The 17,873-nt window shown below is 39.1% G+C and overlaps 1 protein-coding gene across 1 annotated transcript in view; it reads left to right on the top strand.

Annotated features, from left to right (window-relative positions):
* Positions 1 to 17,873, top strand: part of fibcd1b (fibrinogen C domain containing 1b) — a 110,541-nt gene that overhangs the window by 43,177 nt on the left and 49,491 nt on the right. Inside the window, exons 4-5 of the mRNA XM_030743232.1 lie at positions 2,761 to 2,920; positions 14,160 to 14,296. Coding sequence (XP_030599092.1) covers positions 2,761 to 2,920; positions 14,160 to 14,296 — 297 coding nt within the window. The remainder of the gene's footprint in view (positions 1 to 2,760; positions 2,921 to 14,159; positions 14,297 to 17,873) is intronic.

Raw genomic sequence — 17,873 nt, 5'->3', positions numbered from 1 at the left:
AAATTTGAAAAATGTTAGATAATGTTACAACCTTTCACCTGCCTAATTCCCGATCAGTTTACATGCCTGTGCCATAACGTTACCTCTACTATGTTTGACCAGTTGTATGCATCAGATCATGAGCTGCTCTTTCCTTTTCCTTATGTTTCCGTACGTGAAGTTTTTGCTCTCTGATAGCTTTATTTTGTTTTTCAGCCTAATGATAGCCTCCCTCACTTGCATCAGTGTCTCTTTGGACCTCACATTGAGAGTTCCAGTGAAATGCTACCAAAGTTCAAAACTTCGTCAACTCCAGATCTTGCATCTGACTTTAATGTACAAAATCTCTGTCTGCATATCATGCAGACTCCTCCTGCATGATCAGTAGTTGAGTAACTAAACTTGTCATACAGGTGCATCTTAGGTATATGAAGGTTTTTGAACGTCTGCACTTCAATCACATTTTGATATCTGATTTTCAAATCTAGTGGTGTACAGAGGCAACATTACAAACTGTCATCCTCCAAATACTTATGGACTTGTTACTGTAGATGCACACATAAAACTGTCTTCCTTGTATCTAGTCTAGATGTAAAGTAAGTCATATCTGTATGGTATGCATGTGCATGTGGTTTTCTTTGCACATTGAGGCATATATGTAAATGTTTTGCTTGTATCTTTGTATTGTGTTTGTGTGTGGGTTAAACTCCCAGTGTCATTGTGATATTATTTCATTTTAGGTTGCTGTGCCTCAGAGGTGCGTTGCATAGTTATTGAGGGCAGGGAATGGCCAGTGGGGTTTCTACCTAATGCAGTTTTAGCACCCGAATATAGCTGCACAGACATGCATTTGATAGGGGATTCTAAATCTCCCATATACGTCTTTGAACACTGCAGATCTCTGTGTGTGTTTGCAGGTGTGCATGTTTGTATTTGGGTACAAGAAAGACGAAAGAAAGCGAATGAGATGAAGATTGTGTCTATGTGCAAGTCACAGCGAGACCATTTCTTCTATCTGCAAAATATAGTGTATGTGTGTGTTTTCACATGGAGCTTAACTGGTTGTGCATAGACTTTGGCCAACTAGGGCAATGTGTGAAAATGACCTTTCCGCAATGAAAAGCACATAAAGGGCTGCAGGTAAAGAAGTGGCCATAGCAGATCAGAGAGGTTACCCTGCTCTTTGCAAGTCCTGGCACACACATTCATCAGCATCCTTCCCACAGGGCCCTTTGTGTTTCATAGCATTCATCAGAGTACATTATGGAATGGGAATTTGGTGTCTCTATGCTACACATGGCGGTCTTTGCACCTGTTTCTGAAGGTCCCCAAAAAGACTGTATTGCATCAGTGTTTACAAAATATATTTTTGCGTTTAATTTACATAAAATGCCAAATTCCATTCAGGGAGTGTGACAGTTGATTGCTGGAAAGCATTGCGTCCACATACAGTATTACTCCAACCCAGAAAAGACATTAAGCTAACATGAGCGTGGTAAAATAGATCAGGCCTTGCATTATAGAAATTGGGCCGCATGTATTAAACCATAAGATGTGGAGTATCCTTGAGCACACTAAAGAGGAATTTCAAAGTCTGTGTATGTTACTTTGATGTTGCCTTGAAAAGTTCAGTGAATACAGCATTTTAGTTCTGGTTTATGTAGCCACATAGGCAGTAATTGTAGATATTTCTTGAAAATACAACACTAGAAGCTTCATTCCACTTTGGCCATGATGACATTTATAAATCTTTCTTATGTACTTGTAGCTATACTTGTACTGGCACAAATATGGGGACATTATTGGGAATAGCATCATTTCATATGAGGTTAAATCAAGTTACTGCACTCAGACTCTGCACCTGGTTAGCTCCTGCCTTCCAGATAATGTCTAGTATGTGTATTTCCTGTGATTCACATACCATTTGAATCCAGTGCAGAAACCACTGACAGTGCATTATGCTACCAGAGTATAAATGAGTTCCTGTTGGAAAATGGATCAAAATAGCATTGTTATTCTATAAGCAGTAATTTATATTTGGTGGTATGGCTCTGTTCTGGGACTTTCCAGTCCTGCTTTTTGCATTTGTGGAAAGCCTGTGTACGAGAGAGCACACACATCTGCCTTTCCATCTACATACATGGAAATTAGGAGGCTATCAGCACAACCACAGGTTAGAATAGAGAAGTCATCGGTGACAACGGGCATAACACTGAGCATGCGAGGCAGAGGTGGGTTTGCAAAGTGACTTACCTGTGTGTGGGTTGATTAGGCTAAAATAGCATTCACCATATGATATTTGCCAGCACCATGTGTGGAAGGGTGTCAGCTGACATGGGCTGGCATTGACATCAGCTGATCCATGGGGATTGCTGGCTGAGCTTCCCTGCTGCTTGCCAGAACCAACGTTGTGCTCAATTTATTGTTTATAGCAGAATAAATTCCAGCCCTTAAGAGGGTCCAAAACAGATTTACTTTATGAAAATCTAAAGATCCACATTTTATTTTAATACTCACATTCAGTTTTACTATGCATAATCTAAACAGTAATGTGTATGACACGTTCAAGTAGGCAGAAAACACTGACTGTCTAGGAGGTACTAAAAACCCCTGGCATACTTTGGGAAATGGGCTGAAGTAATGTGCAGCTTACACAGTTTAAAAGTATTCAAATTAAACAGAAATCACTGACTTGTGCATGTTTACATTGTAATTGTTAGTGTAACCGCAAAGTATATTTAAGTATGTTTTTCTCTGTCTTTCTCCATCTGTGTGTTGCAGCTGCTCTCAGACAGCCAGATCAACATGGTGAAGGTAGTGAACTCAGTTAGTGATGCTCTTAATGCCATGCAGAAGGAGAATGTGGGTCTGAAGGCACGTGTCAAGGCTGACTTACAAAGGGCACCAGTCAGAGGTACCCGCTTCAAGGGCTGCTCCAACGGTAAGAGAAATGAAGCATGGGTGAACTACATGTATCTGTCCTCTAGGCTTGAATTCTTACTTCCACATTTTTTTTCTTAGATTTTGTTTTTATTTTTGTACATATGTACATTTGACCTTTTCCAACTCTATTCTGCTCCCTGTCACGATCCTCCTTTTATTATTCCAACTCTACTATTCATCAAAATTTTATTCCAGAGATGTCCATCTATCACCAGTCTTCCCATATATTTATTCAATCCAGCATCTCCTCCTCATATCTATATGTTTCTCTGGGCCACATCTCATCCACATTATCTACTGGCCTTGGTAGAGATGTGGATTTGTTTTTACTCTACATGAGAGCTGACTTGCATGTCCATTGGGCTGTGTTGCTGAAAGGCAGAGAAGGGCCTGAGGCATCATCCCATTGGAAGGCTTTCAACCAGGCATAGTACACCCAGTGGCATCCCCCTGTTGGATTTGCTTTGCCTTAGGTAGCCAAGGTCACAGACTGAAAGCTTCTCGTGCATAGCATACAATAACAGAATAAAAAAGCTATGATTTGTGTGTTAGAGGCACAATTTGAGAAATTGTTAGGTGTTTCATGAATCTGTAGACACAAAGACGCAGGCATCGACTAGGAATTGTATAAAAAAGGCATTTTTTTTTTAAAGTTTGGCTTTTGCTTATGCTCTAGAACTCTGAAGCTCTTTAAATTAAATTAAGATTCCAATATTTTCTCAATATATCAGCAAAACATTAGGGATTGTGGCATCTAATGGCAACCTAATTGGCACAATTGAGAAAGTACTAATATATATATATATATATATATATATATATATATATATATATATATATATATATATATATATATATATGAACTACGTTTTACTTTTACTACCTTTTGACCCTTTACTAGGATTGCATCATCATTAGCATCACTGTGTCTTTAGGTTAAATAACACTATTTTTTTTAATTACATAATGTTTAAAACATAATTTATTTAAACAAAATCGGCCAACAAAAACCTTTAGACTTACAGTTCAGTCCAGAGGACTGCTTGGCTAAGGCTCTGTCCATGGTCCTGAAGAATTGAGCACCAGTCGCTTGTTTCAAACAGTTTATATTTCTTGATACTGGCAAGACTTTGCTTAGATCTGAGCAGAATTGTTATCTCACAGTATGTAATACAGTTCAGTTCAGCTTTATTCTAATTTATTGTCTCCTGGCTGTGTACTAATGGCAACAACAACAGAGAGAAAAACATTACATTCCACCATTTGGAAATCATTAATCAATTTATGAGCCGCATAGATTTCCTCCCACTCGGTTTGAAGTAAAAAATACTTTCTGAAAAATTCTAAACAGAGAATAAATATAAGTTTTTGAAGGTGCCATTTATGGAGTGACTAAAGTTTTGCATGGTATTACATCCATCCATCCATCCATCCATCCATTTTCTTCCGCTTATCCGGGGCCGGGTCGCGGGGGCAGAAGCCTAAGCAGAGAAGCCCAAGCTTCCCTCTCCCCAGCCACCTCCTCCAGCTCATCCGGAGGGACCCCAAGGCGTTCCCAGGCCAGCCGAGATACATAATCTCTCCAGCGTGTCCTGGGTCTACCACGGGGCCTCTTCCCGGTGGGACATGCCCGGAACACCTCACCCAGGAGGCGGCCAGGAGGCATCCTAATCAGATGCCCGAGCCACCTCAACTGGCTCCTTTCGATGTGGAGGAGCAGCGGCTCTACTCTGAGCCCCTCCCGGATGGCCGCACTCCTCACCTTATCTCTAAGGGAGAGGCCAGCCACCCTTCGAAGGAAACTCATTTCTGCCGCTTGTATTCGCGATCCTATTCTTTCGGTCACTACCCAAAGCTCGTGACCATAGGTGAGGGTAGGAACGTAGATCGACCGGTAAATCGAGAGCTTCGCTTTTACGCTAAGCTCCCTCTTCACCACGACGGACCGGTGCAGCGTCCGCATCACTGCAGAAGCAGCCCCAATCCGCCTGTCGATCTCCCGTTCCCTTCGCCCATCACTCGTGAACAAGACCCCGAGATACTTAAACTCCTCCACTTGAGGCAAGAACTCGTTCCTGAGCCGGAGATGGCACTCCACCCTTTTCCGGCTGAGGACCATGGCCTCAGACTTAGAGGTGCTGATTCTCATGCCAGCCGCTTCACACTCGGCTGCGAACCGTTCCACTGCGAGCTGGAGGCCCCCCCCTGATGAAGCCAACAGAACCGCATCATCTGCAAAAAGCAGAGATGAGACTCTGAGGCCACCAAGGAAGAAGCCTTCCGCCACCTGGCTACGCCTAGAAATTCTGTCCATAAAAATTATGAACAGAATCGATGACAAAGGGCAGCCCTGACGGAGTCCAACACCCACAGGAAACAAATCCGACTTATTACCGGCTATACGGACCAAGCTCTCACTGTGGTTGTACAAGGACTGAATGGCCCGCAACAATGGGCCAGACACCCCATACTCCCGCAGAACCTCCCAAAGAACACCCCGAGGAACACGGTCGAATGCCTTCTCCAAGTCCACAAAGCACATGTAGACTGGTTGGGCAAACTCCCACGCACACTCGAATATCCTTGAGAGGATAAAGAGCTGGTCCAGCGTTCCACGACCAGGACGAAAACCGCATTGTTCCTCCTGAATCCGAGGTTCGACTAACGGACGCACCCTCCTTTCCAGCACCCTGGCATAGACCTTACCGGGGAGGCTGAGGAGTGTGATCCCCCGAAAGTTGGAGCACACCCTCCGGTCTCCCTTCTTAAAGATGGGGACCACCACCCCGGTCTGCCAATCCAATGGCACTGCCCCAGATCTCCACGCGATGTTGCAGAGGCGTGTCAACCAAGACAGCCCTACAACATCCAGAGCCTTCAGGAACTCAGGGCGAATCTCGTCCACCCCAGGGGCTCTGCCACCAAGGAGTTGTTTAACTACCTCAGTGACCTCACCCCCAGTGATGGTCAAGTCATCCCCGTCATCCCCAGACTCTGCTTCCACTACAGAAGGCGTGTCAGTGGGATTCAGAAGGTCCTCGAAGTATTCCTTCCACCGTCCGACTATAGCCTCAGTTGAAGTCAGCAGCACCCCCCCCGCACTATAAACAGTGTGAGTGAAGCACTGCTTTCCCCTCCTGAGTCGCCTGACGGTTTGCCAGAATCGCTTCGATGCCGTCCGAAAGTCTTTTTCCATAGCCTCACCGAACTCCTCCCACACCCGAGTTTTTGCTTTGGCCACTACCCGAGCTGCATTCCGCTTGGCCTGTCGATACCTGTCAGCTGCCTCCGGAGTCCCACAGGCTAACCAAGCATGGTATTACATTGTACATATATTTGTGTTACTATGCTTATATCTGGCCATATTAAGGAATGATTATGTACAAGCTTTATGGTTTTACTAATTCCATTTCTGATCCAACATGATTTGCATCCAGTACAGGGTTGCAGTGATGATTACATCAGCCCTGCTGCGGCTGCTTGAGAAGCTTGTAGGCTGCCACTACTCTCAATATTTCATACAGCACATCCTGAAAACAGGTGTTGAGTTCAATCAAATGTCATGTGTCATATGTCAGATGTCATGTGTTACAGCTCATTATTCATTTTTTTCCCATATGAGTAATCTGAATTTTACAGAAACCTTATCAATGAAAGATGCCCTCTGTGTTTATTTAAAAATATAAATAAATACAATTTAAAATATGCATGCATTTTTCTGATAGAAAAAACATTTTGTGTTTTGCGAAAGAAAACACACACGAAAAAAGGCTTTTTGAAAGAAAGAGGAATACACTCTGCTCTGTCAGATATGCTTCATGCCTAAAAATCACTATTCTTTGTACTGCTGATGTAAGAGAATAAAGGAGAATTACTTTATTTATTCATTATTTCTATTTACTTTATCTATCATTTAGTATATGCATTTTAGAGAATTTCTTGATATGTATTTCCAATAAATCCAGAGTTTGTTTTAACAAGCCTTCCCATAACATACTATATTTTACATACTGTTAAAACAGCAGAAATTGGAGCAACTCCTGCCTTACAGCTGAAATAACTAACCTGACACACCATGTCTTTATTCTATAAGGGTGTAGGAAATGACAGTCTGACATTAAAGCATCTCAAAGCAAAAATGCCTGTTATTCTCTCACTCTCTTCCATGCTGCCCCCCCCTCTCCTCCACCCCCCCACAAAAAAAGAGAAAGAAAGAAAGAAAGAAAAGAAAACCAGCTGCCATTAGGCTATAATAACAATTTTATGGACCTAAAAGACAATCTTTCTTTTATTTGAGTTTTAATTTATTATGATGTGAAATTTTGCTATTTTTCATGTAAAAAATGCTTCAGAGAAGCCCATTTTAATAGTGGATATCTTTATACATGTGAAAAGTAAAACTAAAGAGCATTCACGCTAACTGATCAACCAGCTCAAGAGTTCAGCACCCTGGACAGAGCTTCACATGTTCTCTACTGAACTGACAAGTTTCTTTGAAAGGACATTTATGCATGAGGCTCCATTTTCTGTGCTTTTTATGCTGCTTTAGACAGGCATTAGTCTTTTTTTTTTTTTTTAATTTGAGTCTATTTGGTGGAAAGAAAAAGGAAAGCAAAACTTCTTTATGTATGGCCTCTTTCAGGTGGTGGCACATCTTGATATTTGCAGCAATATACTATTTTATTACCACAGAGGAAGTTTCCAACTTATACCATCACATAAATGTGTAAATAAATATACACATAAATCTGGTGAGCCAGAGTCTCAAATTAATGTACATACTGATAGTTCAGTCGATGAGTGAGCATCTTTTGACGACCTAATACCAGCAGTCATCACTCTGCAGCAGAAATGATCTACAGTCACTAATTTCAGAGTTGCTCTGCATAATTTGGAAGCATGACATATTAGGAACTTTATTAATTAAGACTGGTGTTTAGCATTTTTCTAAATGTCACTCTACAGAGGCAGACTCTATGCTCTACCAACTAATCATCTAGAGTCTGCAAGATGACTTCTGATGTTTTTACAAATGGGGCAAAAACAAAAAACAAAACAAGATTGTTGTAACACTCAGCCATCATTAAAGAATGGGAAATTAAAGTTTAATGAAACTTAGTTACTAGTCATTTTCTGTTAACAATCAATGAAATCATATATTAAAATTTTACTGATTAATTATTGTTTTTGTAGAGCTTTGTCCAGGTGCTTGTAGAGTTGTAACTGATGTTTATAAATCTTTGTAGAGACAAACATTGTGTACTCCATCTACAAAGATTATTTGAATGACTATTGTAAAGTTGCAACTGTAGTTCAGAATACTTGCTTCAAGGGATTTATAAGGCATATATTTTTTCATCCTGCTTCACTCGCTGTTTTGTTTTGTTTTCACTTGCTGTTTACTTCTGCTTCCAATTACTGTTTGGTTTGGCACCATAATGCCCCCGAGGCTGTGCTATGAAGAAAGTTCAGTATTACCTACAGTAGGACATGCTTTTCTTATCTGGCTTCACTAACCCTAATATATCATCAATCAGGGCAAGCATTTACACAAAGGTAATTATGAACCTCTGGTTTGTCACTCTATATATGGAGCTCATTCAAATGAACGAGGTGGTGTTGGCAGCAACCAGTCACAAACATTTATACAGGTCTGCTGGCAGCAGAGTGTCTGATTTTTACAAAGGAATTATGAGACTAATATGAAGCAGTGTATTAAAAGCGCTGTATGAATGTGTGTGCACACTTTAAGCACTTTGGTCAGTAAGACTGGAAAAGCACTATTATATTAATAAAGTCTCACCTATTGGACATGAGAAAAGCCAGCAGAATTGCAGGCTGCATAACTTAATGGACTTATCAGTACTGCGGCTCCATCATTAAGAAACAGGGGAATCTGACAGATTACAATTATGTATTCCATTAAGTTAATGTTTAGATGTGTGTAAGATAGTTGTAGCCTTATTCTTTCAGCTACAGCCTCAGTAGTGTTTAAAGGTCTGAGAGCAAATAAAAAAAATAATAGTTTAACATAAGTTGAACCAGTATAAATAGGTGTCGTGTTGTAGGATCACATATTAAAAATATTTGAAAACTGGTAGCAGCAACCAGGAAAGAAGCAAGGATCCAGAATTGTTTCTAAGAGTCTATATTTCTTATTGGGGAAAATACTTTAGAAGCTCAGACCCTCTTACTCTCTATGCACCAAGGTCCGAGGGATCTTCCAGGATTACTGACACTATTTTCTTGAGACCTGACTGATCAATAGGTGCTGATTTCATACCAATTGAACTCTTATCTTCCAGGTTAGGTTTGGAATATAAATTATCATGGCAATGTTCCCTAGGAAGTGAACCAACTTTGGTAAACCTAAATCCTGCTTCATAATACAGGCCTCTATTTAGGTTTAGGGCAAGATCATGGTTAAGGTTTAAATGTGGCAAGTTGAGAATAAAGATAAATTATAGCATTAAAACCTTTAATTGATTTGTAAACAGTACTGATTGTAATTTCCTTGTTCGTTAGCAGTAAAATTATTAACTAAAGTCCCATTAACTATCAAATTAATGTTTAATAACAGTAGTTATTATAAAGTGTTATAGTGATATTTTTCAGTTTTTTTTAGAGAATTTGTAAAATTATATCGTCAAATGAATGTACATTTATTCAGCCTAAACATTGTTTTGTCCACAAATGTTTGAATGAAATACAGCTGATGCTAACCAGCCTATTTTGCAAGTTGCATCCATCAACTGTATGTGTATATCATTAAGTTTCATCTCTCAAAATTGGAGAACAGACGTTTGTAATTTGCTTTTTATATAGCTACTGCAGAGCAAATTATGTTAATTATTGTTTTGTTTTGTTTTTTAAACCACTGTAAAAAAAAATAAATACCCAATTCTGGGATTATTGTTTTGTTTTGTTTTTTAAACCACTGTAAAAAAATAAATTCTGGGATTAATACAGTATATTTTATCTTACCCCATCTTTCATAATTTCATGAAAATTCGGCATTTGGACTTTTGTATGTTTATGGTAGACCCTTGCTTTCTGCTTCCTTCCCATTATTTGATCTATTACTTGATGAGAAAGAGAGAAGCACATGTGACCGGTCATTACCGAAGCTCTCCCTAACTCCATCTGCCTATTCTACATTCCTCCTACTAATGATGTATTCAGCCTCTCTTCCAAGCTGCACCCAGCTCCACTTGCTTTGCTCCAGCACCTGTGGTCCCAGAAATTGCAGTGGAGTTTGGCACAATACCGTTAACCAATAGGTTTCAAAATAGCTAAATGTTATGTTTACATGTTTATACACTATCCATTTGTTCTACAGTAAGTATGTGAAGTCCTTGAAATGCAGTTCTGTCCAGGTTTTCACTCCTTTTAACCTTCAGAGACCAAGCACATCAAATATGCTAAGGCAGTACTTGTTCATATCTATATACAGTCACCAGCCACTTTATTCGGTAGACCTGTTGAACTGCTATTTCAAGCAAATACCCAATCACATGAAAGCAACTCATGTAGACATGGTATAGATCACCTGCTGAAATTCTAACCAACCGTCAGAATGGGGACGAAAGGTGATTTAAATGATTGCTGGTGCAAGATGGGCTGGTCAACCAAGGCATGCAGAAGAGCATTTCTGAATGCAAAACACATCACTCATGTTGTAGCAGATGATCAAACAACAGAAGACCACACCAGGTGCCACTCCTGTCAACTAAGAGCAGTAAACAGAGGCCACAACTCACACAGGCTCACCAAAATTGGATAATAAAAGATTAGAAAAACATTGCATGGTCTGAGGAGTCTCAATTTCTCCTGCGACCCTGTATAAACTGTTCATGCTGGTAGTGGTGGTGTAATGGCACACTTTGGGCCCTTTAATACCAGCTGCAACTGAACATTATATGTGAAACATAAACATTTACTATCCGAGAAACTTTGTTATCCTTGGACAATTTTTTGTACGTCTTTTCCATATGGGTGTGCATATTTTAATAATTCATGTCTATACTGTTTGCTTTGTATTCCCAAAAGAACATATTAGATTTTCAAAGATATATGAATCCAAAACTGACAGCAGTGAAGCCTGTCCCTGCATGCAGCAGGGTTTCTGATGAAACCACTCTATTAGTCCTACTCTGCAACTTCCCGACAGCTTGACTTGTTACACTGTTACACAATGTCTCTAAGGCATTAGAAGCCAATGATGTTTCAAATCATGGCTGACAATAGTCCCCAACTACTGAATCAACTGGAAACTTAGATTTATGAAAAACTATTTTTGCTATTTCACCCTTTTAAAATCGATCCATGTAGAAACCAAAAAGTTTAGATTTGTCAGAGAGTTGAAAAAAGTAAAAGCAGGCCTAGTAACAAATGCTCATTAAAAAAGTGTTTTAATGTTAAGTTACTCTTTTATTTAAAGAAATAACCCCCGCCAAAAATGTGTAAGGATTTGGATGATATTCTGGTTTAAAGTCCATGAACTTAGAACATGAACTTAACTGATTATATTTTGTTTTTTTTGTTTGTTTTTTTTTAAAAAACCTTATGGTAATAATCAACAAACATATACTCACCTAAGCAACTCAGACACTGGAAATAAAGCAAATTTGTTCCTACAAAGTAGGGATGCTATAAAAATGCTATAAAAAGATATAGAACCAATTATACCTTGTAATTTCTACTTTCCAAAAAAGTCATTAAAAAATGTTGAAACAAATTCTGTGAAGAAAAAAAATGCAAAACCAAGACCCCTGTATGACTGCAAAAGACCTGCAGGAAGGTTTAGCTGACACGGGAGTAGTGCTGCACTATTCCACTGTGGAGTTTCATTGCATCAACAGGGTTTACATGGATGAGTCACCAGGAAAAAAAAAAAAAAATCCTTACCTACAGTCTCATCGCAGATGTCTGAAGTATGCAAATCATCATCTGGATAAGCCATATGTGCTGCAAATAAAACAGCTCTTTGCCCACAATCACCAGATATACTTAGAGAAATGTTCTGCTTTGGTGTTTTGTAGCAGACTTACAGGATTGAATGACAACGTTCAGGTTAAGAAACAGAGAGTGAAAAGAGGCTGGCTACTTCAACAGGTTGATGATGCAAAGCTCACCTCAAAATCCACAATCAACTTCATGAGCCGAAGACGAAGCCTTCATAGTGCATTAAATCATTAAATACACTGTATGGACAAAAGTACTGAGACACACCTCATCTTTGAATTCAGCTTTACTGTTTCCAGTCCCATTGCCAAAGGTGTATCAGATAAAGCACCTAGATGTGGAGTCTCACGTTACAAACATTTGTGAAAGAACTAAAAAACTAATTGAATTTGAGGGTGATACTGCAATAGTTACAAGGAAGTTGCAACAAGACATTTGGTGAAGTTTCTTCCCTCCTAGACATTTTACAATCAACTGCAAGCTGTATTATTGCAAGCTGGAAGCATTTAGGAGCCACAGCACCTTAGCTGATTATGTAAAGTTAAATACTCAATAACTGCAGAGTCCCAAACCTCCTCTGGCATTAACATCAGCACAAAAATTGTGCTGGGAGCATCATAGGTTTCTATGGCCATGCAGCTCCTGTAGGTTTAATGTGTAGGTGGCCCGGTACTTTTTCCCATGTAGTGTGTCTCTGGGTAGATCTGTAAACCTGCTGTGTGAGTATGTGTAAGTGATCTGCAAATAAGCTCACTTGAAATTTCCTGAATTAAGATTAGGAAGACTCGTATTTCATTGCAAAATGTACTTGCATGTTGTGATATCTACTAAAAGGAGGCTTCCTGCGGCTAACTAGGCTGTCAAATTTCTGCACATACCTCAATTGCTGTTTTATTTTTTAAGTTTATAAAATAAGAATGTAATAGCATTCAGTGAAAGGGTCAAATTTATGTCTGTTTGCAGAAGGGTTGTATTTCCTATTTATTCCAAAAAAAAAAAAAATTGAAAAGAAGTTATTTGCCTAAAGGTGCCCAAACATATAAATACATCTGTGAGAAAGGAGATTTGACAAATGAGCGATGCCCATTCATGCATTGCTTCCCTTGCATGCTGTTGTATTAAATATCTCGCAGCCATAAAGCAGGTCAAGCAAAAGTGAACCTAGAGCATACTGTAAGTACGATCAATAAAGGTGGTACTTGGAAGGATTTTTTTTTCTCTGCTGCTGGGGATGATTAAACTGAAAAGCTTTGAAAGGCTGTGTCAGAAAATTCTTAAATAGTGACTCTTCCATTGAACCTAGACACCCCCAGTTCCTTGTAATGAAAAGAAGTGGGAAATGTTACCATTTATGTGTGACGATGATGAAAGTTTGGATCTTATTAGTTGAGGCTTACATGGGGAAACTGAAAAGCTTCAGGGAGAGCAAACATTTCCTATCATGTAGGGGGCTGTAAAAAAGAAAAATCTTGTATGGCCTTTTAAGAAGTCTCCTCGCTGTTTTAAATTCAGGGGTTTGACCCGGTGAAGGCAGGCATGCATAATCTATGTCACTGTCCTCATCACAGAGTTTCTCTCCTGCTTCCTGGTGAATAGATTTGGTATCCCTTGTGTAAGAAGGGTTTCTCAGTCACAGACAAGGGTGCTACTATTCAGCTCTGCTGTGGCTTACAAGCTCTCTCTGTCAGTGCCACAGCTCCTCTTCACTAACTCATCTTGAATTCTGCCTGTTTTATACTCTCGCCAACCTTTTTGTCTCCTTGTCTGTCTTATATCACTCAAATGTATATGCCTCCTCACTAAGATATCTCTAACTTCCTTTTGATTATTCTTTTTCCATCTGCTTGTATTAGCTCGGATCACAGTGCTGTGTATCTGCGTCTTCTCTGTGGTATTGTGTCTGCGCTCTACCCTTGTGACTTCCCATCTTCATTTGACCTACTTGCTTTCAATCTTTCTTCCACAATTTTATCTTTTATCAGACTTACAGCTTGTCTTGTTCCACTTTGTTATCTATCAGCTGCCCATCCCTCTCATCATCAATCCTTTTTTTGGAATCTGTCCTCTTAACACAGTCATTTTGATTTTGAGAGGACGACTCACAGCACAATACTTGAATTGTTCCTTTACATTTTCTGTGTTCATTTGCTAGTGGTAGTGCCTGACTTTAAACTGAGGGCAGAGTAAGACACATGTACAAGTGCATGCTTTGCCTTTGAAATCCATATTAGAGCTAATTTATTTAATGTCTCCCTGGTTTTGCATATCCCTAGGCTCACGTCCCAGAGACTGCGGTGATCTGTACGCCAGTGGACAGAGAGAAGACGGCATCTATTCTGTGTTTCCCATTCACCACCCTTCAGGCTTCCAGGTCTACTGTGACATGACGACAGACGGCGGGGGCTGGACGGTGAGTCAGAGAAAAGCACATTCATGTATTACAGTGAACGCACGCACAAAGCTCTTAACCCCTGTGTGTCTCTCCCTGAGGGAGCAACATTCACTCATTTGGTAAATAATCAAGATGAATTCAGAGCAATGCAAGGTAACAGAAGGTCGTTACATGAGGTCTGCTTTTTAAAATGTGCATGTATGAACCAAATATCCCCAAAATAAGAATGATTTACTGAACGTGAATCTTTCCTTCTGCTACATTACTTCCATTTTAGTCAGAGCTATCAGGACACAAGTTTACAGTTTACAGATTTTCTGAGAACCTGCTGCGATTACAGTTGCACTGCAATAGGAGTTTCAACTATCACTCTACCTTATCAAAGTTTAATAAAAGAAGAGCAAAATCTTCAAGTGGACCTCTTTGAAAGCAGTTTATTATTTTTTGTTTCCTCCACACTAGTAATTTTTGTGGATAGAAGCAGGTTTTGGGTTTTCCATCAGCTTGTCTACACCATTGTTGTACGCCCAATATCTTGAGTATCTTGGGAGAACATTTTTTTGGACAAAGATGGACTTGCTCGACTGCTGGTTAAATGTAAATTCAGTTCAGTTCAGTTCAATTCAATTCAATTCAATTCAATTCAATTCAATTCAATTCAATTCAATTCAATTCAATTCAATTCAATTCAATTCAATTCAGTTTTTTTCATGTAGTGCCAAATCACAAGAGTCAACTCAAGGTGCTTTATATTGTAAAGAAACCCCAACAATCACACGACCCTCTCTGAAAAAGCATTTGGGGACAGTGGGAATTAAAGTTCCCTTTTAACAGGAAGAAACCTTTGGCAGAACCAGGTTTAGAGAGGGAGAGTCATCTGCTGTGACCGGTTAGAGGAAAGTTAACCGTTACTACACAAAGCAAGTGTTTGGCCATAACTCTGGATGGATCAGGTGACCCTCAACCAACATAGGCTGCTGGGAGTTTCTGCTGAGCATTTCTTCTTTGCTTACCTGTTTTCACTCTCTGTCGGTGTATACCCCATTTTGCATTAAACGATTAGTTATTATTAAATATTAATTATTAATATTTCCACAATGTGTCTTTTGCCCTGTCTCGCTCTCCTCACCCTTAACCCATCACGGCAGATGGCTGCCCCTCCCTGAGCCTGGTTCTTCCTGTTAAAAGGGAGCTTTTCCTAAGTGCTTGCTCATAGGGGGTCATCTGATTGTTGATATTGTTGGGGTTTTTGCAATATGTCATGGCGACCTTCAAATTTGGGATACGTCTTTAGTGATCTAGAATTTAGTGGTCACAACTGACCTGAGAAAACATATTTCAGGTTAAACATATTTCACTAATGTGCTAAAGTCTTGAGTCTCCCCTTATTTCTTTATATTTTCCTAAGGATCCAGATTTTCTCCTTATTTTTTAATAAAAAATAATAATCTTGAGCAATAGTTCTTTTCTGAAGGTCTTTCAAAGTCTTTTTTTTTGGACATTGGGTGCTTTTTCACTCAGTCCAGAACTTATACCTGACTCTTTTCAGATGATTTTATTTTATTATTATTACTTTTTTGTTAAGCCACTGAATATTGAAATATGAATCATTTAAGCATGAAAAGGGTGCCTAATTCAAGGGGTGAACCAATGTTGTATCTACACATAATAGACAACTTAGCAAAGAACTCATTTTTAATTATATTGTATCTTTATGCACTTTGTTACTAGCAGCAAAAACACATAATCTAAAGATAACACAGTTTGAGAGATGTGAAACTGTATTTTTGCACCAACAAGCTGATTGCCAAAGAACAATTAGCTGGAAACTCACCAAATTTTGGCATGGTGTGCAATGTGTTCTTAGAAAATTTGAGTGGAAGTAAATAAGAAGTGGCAGGAGTTTCTTAAAGAAGGCAAACAGAGAGAAAAGGCTGAGGTACTCCAGATAACACAAGAACTGGACTGAAAATAAGTTGCCACAGGTCTGATGGAGTGATGAATCTAAATTTTAAATTCTTGGTTCAAATGTATGGAGGAGGTCAGAGAGAGGTATAATAGTGTTGACATCCATCTGTAATATATGGTGGAGGCTCTGTCGTGGTTTGGAGATGTTGTGAATGCAGAAAATACAGTCAGATTTTGATCTACCTTGCAATACCATGTTGAGTGTGCAGACTGTGTTGAAGAATAAAGGTGAAGAATATATACCAAACATTGACTTTCAAGCTTGTTAGAATTGTACAAACTCTGCTTTTGTCTTAGATACTGGATTTCCATCTATGTTTGCATGCTTCAATGTATCACTTTTGCATAGTTCTGTAGCTCAAGAACTTGCAAGAGGACCCATTTCCATTATAGTTTACAAATTCCTGAACTGATTGTATTTTCATTTTGCAATTCTCACAATCTTCTCTTTGTTCAGTAATATTTAGTATTTTATTCAGAAAAGGAGATATTTTAGTTTCCTAAGAATGTGTTTTTTTCTTTGATCAAATATATGTCAGCTGTCTGGCCTTGTTAAAGCAGACATCACTGTTTAAGTGAGACTGTATACTGGAAGCACTGCATCTTTTGGGAATGAAAGACAGCGAGGTGAACAAACATTTACACAGGGATGTTTGAGGTTATATTTGGAAGTGTAGTTTGGATGTATCTTACACAAAAGACACACACCCCATCTTACTGGTTAGAGCCATTTATGTCTTTTTGTTCTAAAGTATAACGTTGCAGTCCTCAGAAAAAGCAGAGCAGTTTTTATCGAGACCTGAGGCATTGCAGTATGTAAAGACTCTGACACAGAGGCTGCACTTTGACATACAGTAAGTTGTGATACTTTTTAGGAAAGCCAGGAGCCCAGTTTTTCAACTCTGTCCAAAATATTTGAAGGGATCATTTAATAAAAATCTATTCGATGAGTTCTTAAAGATATTATTTCTACTTCTTGCAAAATGTTGCAAACAGCATGAAAAGTCTTCTACATCCTTTAAGAGAATAATTAAATCGCTCGCATTTAGCTGTAAAAGTTGTGCTATAAAGGGTGTGATGGTGCTTTGTTTATATTATTTTACTTGATATTTAAAACTCCTTGAAGGCGTTCGTCCTCGATGTGTGCAAAAGTTTCAAAAAAATTAAAGATGTGGGCGATTTTTCAAACCTTCAAACTATTTTTCTTCCAGTCTTTGGCCATAATCACAGATATACACTCTGCATTTTACACATTAATTAACTGTTTATACTGTTACACATATTATACCTCTACAGTCATTACACACATTGTCAAGCTTAATAATAAAAGGAACAATAACAAAAGCAAATATAGCTTAAATTATGTATCCTGATATAGTGTGCTTCAGTTCACTTTCCCCATCCACAACAAAGACATAAGCACATACAAAACATCAGCTCAAATCACTGTTTAATCAGCATGTCAGTGAATTGTGTCTGCATGTGTGTGCACTTGTAAACCAGTGACTAACTGCATGAGATAGGCAAGGTCGTACCCTCCTATCATCAAATAAAGCCAAACTGTCAGAGTGACAGAGTGCTTAGTCCAGCATGATGGAATAGAGCTACATACCAGCCTGTCAGTGAA

The sequence above is a fragment of the Archocentrus centrarchus genome, chromosome 12 (assembly GCF_007364275.1).
Source record: "Archocentrus centrarchus isolate MPI-CPG fArcCen1 chromosome 12, fArcCen1, whole genome shotgun sequence".
Lineage (NCBI taxonomy): Eukaryota > Metazoa > Chordata > Actinopteri > Cichliformes > Cichlidae > Archocentrus > Archocentrus centrarchus.
Note: the sequence above shows the minus strand (reverse complement) of the source record. Positions and strands in the feature narration are given on the sequence as shown.